The 5,412-nt window shown below is 34.8% G+C and overlaps 1 protein-coding gene across 2 annotated transcripts; it reads right to left on the bottom strand.

Moving 5' to 3' along the window:
• Window positions 1–1,207: 1,207 nt before the first annotated feature.
• LOC145788701 (uncharacterized) lies at window positions 1,208–4,009 on the bottom strand. 2 transcript variants are annotated; one of them, XM_082912287.1, is made up of 2 exons: window positions 2,866–4,009; window positions 1,208–2,283 (listed from the first exon to the last, which is right to left on the bottom strand). In XM_082912287.1, the coding sequence occupies exons 1-2, from the start codon at window positions 3,486–3,488 to the stop codon at window positions 1,569–1,571; spliced, it is 1,338 nt and encodes a 445-aa protein (XP_082768413.1). In that variant the 5' UTR covers window positions 3,489–4,009; the 3' UTR covers window positions 1,208–1,568. The 2 variants fall into 2 exon arrangements, with proteins under 2 accessions (XP_082768413.1, XP_082768414.1); XM_082912288.1 differs by having other exon boundaries at window positions 2,872–3,863.
• Between the last annotated feature and the right edge of the window lie 1,403 nt (window positions 4,010–5,412).

Below are 5,412 nucleotides of genomic sequence, written 5' to 3'. Positions count from 1 at the left end.
AACATTATCAATTTTGCATAATAATATTCCAGATAATTGTTTTACTAACCGGTAAGAAAAATAGAGTATGGGATTAAGGGATTGTTTGGGATGTCATAAATAAGTGTACTTTTTGACTTTTTAGACTAAAACGTTGAGGAAAAAAATATGATTTTTTGGGTTAACTTTTTGACTTTTTATGAAAAAAATGTGTATTAAAAAATTGTATAAATTAGTGTGTAAGGAAAAATTAGGATTGAGAATTGTGCCGCCGTACTTGTTGACTTCTGGTGAATAGTGATAACTTTTTAACTTTTTGAGTAACTTTTTTGACTTTTTTTAACTTGCCAAACTCTGCCTAAACGTTTTTGTCCTTCTACTTATTGGTTTGATTCAAATATCCAATAAAACTGAGAACATTATCAATTTTTTTCGGTTTTAAAATTGTGAATATTATCAATTTTTTCATTTAAATTTTTTTTTTTCAATTTTGCATGTCAATGTTCTATCATCATACTCCTTTATAGATACAAAATTTTTCAGTTTTACACAAAAACAATTCCATTTTTTCTATTTAAAAAAAAAAATTTGGCACAATTTTTTTTTTTTTTTTTTAGTTTTTTCAATTTAAAGGTTAACATTTTAAAATTTTAAAAATCAAAATAAATGTCAAATTATCATGTTCCTTTATAAATAATTATAAATGATGAACAATCATTTATTTGAAATACAACTTCAATTATTAAAAATTTAATAAAATTTGAAGGTATAAAAAATCTTAATTAAAATTTAATAAAATATAAATTTATAAATTAAGACTTGTGTTTAAATGTCTCCTTAATTTATAATATTTATAAACTACCTTTTTTTAGATTTATTTTTTTAAGTATTTATATAAATAAACAAAAAAAGTTAGACATAATTTTTTCCTTAATTTTTTGCTATAAATTTTGTCCGTATATTATTTTAAAATTTTAAATAAAAACAAACATAAAATAATTAATTAAAAATATATTGTATTTATTATATTCATTTTCCTTTGTGCAAAAAACAAAAAAATAAAAATAACAATCACAGATCATATATATATAAATAATTATGAACATAACCCTGACATAACAGAGGCGAAAAACTAGTATGATATAATACAAAGCCACTTTAACCAAAAGCCAGGGAAACAGAGAGAAAAATAACAAAGCAACAATTAAAGAAAAAAAACACCCAGATATTCCAGACCAACAACAATCTTTACTTTCATATACTCCAATTTCAAACATGGTTTTTGAGTCAGCTTCCTACAAACACCAATTCAAAAAAAGAAAAAAAAAAAAAAAAAAAAAAAACCTAGAAACGTTTAAAAATTACACAAGCCACACAAGTAAAAACAAAGCTGGCTCTGTCACTCCCTCCTTCCCCCTCTCTTTCTATGTACAAAAAGCCTATGGTAAAACTGGTTAGTAAAAAAAAAAAAAAAAAAACCATGGATAACACCAACCACACAAAAAAGCAAAGTGAAAACAAAATCAAAATAATGAAAGAAAGGGTTAAAATTTTTGAAAATGATAGAGAAATTCACATTCAAGTCATGATCAGCTGAGCAAATCATGTGACTGGCACAGTTCTTTTCTGAGCTTTTGAGAGAAAAGCTTGCAAGCATCGATGCTTAGATCAACGGCCGCTGACAATGCCACAAATACAGCTGCATCCTCCGTGCAACTCACGTGTTGCACACTCACCTCCACTGCCGGTTTACTGCACTTGCTTCCTTCTCCTTCCACGCTTGCCGACATCACAAACCCTCTGTACATACAATAAGGCCACAGCCCATAGCCAAAGTCCCCACTCCCCCTGGGGCTACACCCAGGCGATGCCGCCGAATTTCCAGGTGTCGACCTCCCATTGGTCGATGCACCAAGGTCGATCACAAACTTGCCACCTTTGCTGGAGCTCAAAGTTGACTCGGCAAGGACAATGCCGGCGGCGGAATTGTCCGGGATGAGCTCGAAACGGTAGCCAAGGCCGTCATTGGCACCGCGCTCTCGCCACGCCTCGAACCGGCCCCAGGGCTTCCATGTGCCGTCACTGGGGCGGAGGATGAGCCAGCAGCCCGGGTTGGACCGGCTGACCCGGTCTGAACCGGGCGAGGCCACAAATGGAGTCACCATCGATGCTGCGGCAACTGGTGAACCGGAGAGATCGTGGACCGTGATTGACCATCCCTTTCGCTCCTTTCCTGGACGCTCCCTCTCGCTTCCGAACGAACTCAACCACCCCCTTGAACTGCCTGGGTCGGACTGTAACGATCTATCAACCAAAAAATAAAAACATTAGAAGAAATTAATCAACATAGACATTCAACTAACCAAATTCAAACTAAAATTGACGAAAATTTAACAGCAGAGAATAGAAATTCGAACTAAAAGTGTGAAACATTTTACTTTTCAGAAGCAGTGAAAAATCCAATCGTTTTCAAATGTATCAAATCAAATCAATCTAACCTTGTTCTAACAAAATGAAAAGTGGCTGATACGTACAGGAATAAAGTCTAGGGATCCACTTTAGTCTCAACGGAGTAAATTTCACGATTTTGTAATAATGTGACAGAACGGCGTTTCAATTACAACATAACAAGCAACTTTAACTTTAATTTTTGATTCTGAAGAGTAAAGCTATGCATACCAGAGATACAAATAACAGAATGCAATTTGAGTTTAGACCTAAATTAGCTTTACGGTACAAAATTTTTGTAGTAGTAAAGCGTCTACGCTTGCGAGGTACGTTTGTTTCCCGGGAAAATTCCAGGGCAAAGTGGAATTAAACATAAAGAATCTAGCATTTTAAAAAAGAAAAAAAAAATTAAATTGTAACAGGAGGGAAGGAACTGACCTGGACCTCTGATTTCGGTCGGCGTTGCTTCTGAAGCTAAATTTGCATGTGAATACCGGTTGGCGAATGTTGCCCTGGATCTGAAATACTTGTGGACTGCACTCAGGCTCGCCATCGAATTGAAACACGAATCTCGGATCAGGCTCGGCCTTCACATTGAGATGAAACTGCGCGCTCGACCGCTTCGCGTCTTTGCCTACCGAAATCCAACCGTTGTAGAACACGCAAGGCTTACACTCCGTTCCAGCCAGATCCAGCGGCACCGACACCTTCCCCAACCGCCTCCCGGAGTTCACACCGCAAGTGGTTCCTCTACGCCCTGTATAAATCGAGATTTTGAGATACGGCTTTCCGGCGAAGAGAGACTTCCCGGCGAGTTTGTCGAGATCTGACTTGTTCAGATGGAAAGTCGCCGCCGGTGGCTGAGTCTGGCCGTCGAGGGACTGGTTCTCCGGCGGAATGCATGGAACGACGGCGGTTTGGAGCGGGAAATTCTTGAGCCTGATTTTACAGAAGCACGGCGAGGACGAGGGGTGTACGACGGAGCGAGCGGGCTTCGAAGCCACCGGAATCTTGAGGGCGAGATTGGCTACGGTCAAGCGCACGAAAGGACATGGATCCATTGTAGCCCCTCCGGCGAGTCAACTCGTTGTAGGGCTCAGATTGTGGGAAGGAAATCAATCACTGCTCAACTAGAGAGAGAGAAAGTGAGAGCGGTTGTGAGTTTAGAAGGAAAAGAGTAACTGTATATTTACTAGCTTAAATTGAGTGGTTGCAACAGGCTGTAAGAGATGAAGTATCCATAGGGATGCGTGCGAGGAGAAGGGATGAACTGGTGCGCAATGCGCACTGGCTCCACCAGCCAACACACACCATCTTCATCATCTTGTTCTCTCTCTCTCTAGACTCTTATCTGGAGAGCGGAGAGATAGAGAGGGTGGGGGAGCGAGGAGGGACACTTTTCGGTAACAGAAAACTCTCGCTTTCTTTCTCTCTCTGCTTCTCTCTCTCTCTATATCTATAGGTCTCTTTCTGTCTATCTGTCTCTATGACCTTGTTTAAGAACTTCGTTATTGATTATTTGATTTTTCGCTCTCTCTCTCTCTCTCTCTCTCTCTCTCTATCTATAGGTCCCTTTCTGTCTGTCTTATGACCTTGTTTTAAGAACTTTATTATTTTAATTAATTATTTGATTTTTTTTTACCTATTTTAACTTAATTAAAATAGTTAGATTTGATAAATTGTTTGACTTTTTATTTTTATAATTAAGCTTGTTTTGAGGAGGAGATTCAAAAGTTGATTTTTAGTTCTTTTATTTTTTGTGTTTTTTTTTTTAAATATGTGAAAAATAAGTAACTGTTATGATTTTAAAAAGTCCATAAACTAAAAAAGTTATTCTGTATTGTAATAAGGTTTTTACAAAAAAATATAGAGAAAAATAAAGAGTAATGTAACAATTTATATTTATAATTGACAAATGAGACCTATGGTGTCAAAACAAGCTTTGATTTGATGATAGTAAGAGAAAAATTAAAAATATTTATGAATTTAATATGATATTTTATCTAATTAACTATTTAATTAATATTAAAAATTCTAAATATTTTACTAATAATTTTAACAAATATTTTTAATAGATGTAAAATCACATGGCGTAAATCTCACGTCTATATAAAATATTTAATAAAAATATTAATAAAATATTTAAAAATTTTAATATTTTTCTAATTATTTTAACCTAGTTAGAGCTATTTGAAAATATAATTAAATTATATCATTTCTTACATATTTTTTTAAAAAAGAAAACTAAAAAATGAGCTTTTAATTATTTTTCCGAACCTTTCCCTCACAGAAGGCGTATATATTTGTGTGTACGGAAGAGAGAGGGGAAAGAGGAGAGAGAAAATGGGAATTAGTTGTGTTGTGCGGGAAAAAAAACTCTTTGGTGGGGGGGATGGAGTACAGCTGTGGACAGGCTGTCGTGAAGTGCCAGTAGAAGCGAAGCTGACGGTATCTGAGGAGGTCCTCCTCACCAACTACAAGTAGGGTTACTCCACCTGTATATACAGCCCCGTTTTATTTTCAGAGATAGAATGAAAAGGATTAATAGTGAAAAGATTATTAATAAAAAAATTAATAGTAAAAAATTATTAAATTATTTTTATATAAAATAATGAAACAAATAAAAAAATATAAAAAATTAAACATTAATATTTTAAAAAAAATCTCAATATATAAAAAATAAAAAAAATTCTAATCTCATCGCTATTTTTCTAATACCATCTCTACCTCTTCCTTCTCAATCTCTTTTCCAAGGTCTTTATTAATACCAAAGGATTAAAAGTCTCATCCATATCTCTCAAAACAAACACCCCATATAATAATCTCACCTCACTATCCTAATCCCGCCTGTAACCCCACACAAACGGCCTTAAAGTATTGTGCAATTCAAGTTACCCACAGCATACATTTTGGCGAACAAAAGTATACTAGCATTATAAAAAATAAAATAAATTATAAATACAAAGTAAATTATAATTACACATT

The sequence above is a fragment of the Camellia sinensis genome, unplaced genomic scaffold (genome assembly GCF_055761805.1).
Source record: "Camellia sinensis isolate YWXY unplaced genomic scaffold, ASM5576180v1 Unanchor3, whole genome shotgun sequence".
Taxonomy (NCBI): domain Eukaryota; kingdom Viridiplantae; phylum Streptophyta; class Magnoliopsida; order Ericales; family Theaceae; genus Camellia; species Camellia sinensis.
Note: the sequence above shows the minus strand (reverse complement) of the source record. Positions and strands in the feature narration are given on the sequence as shown.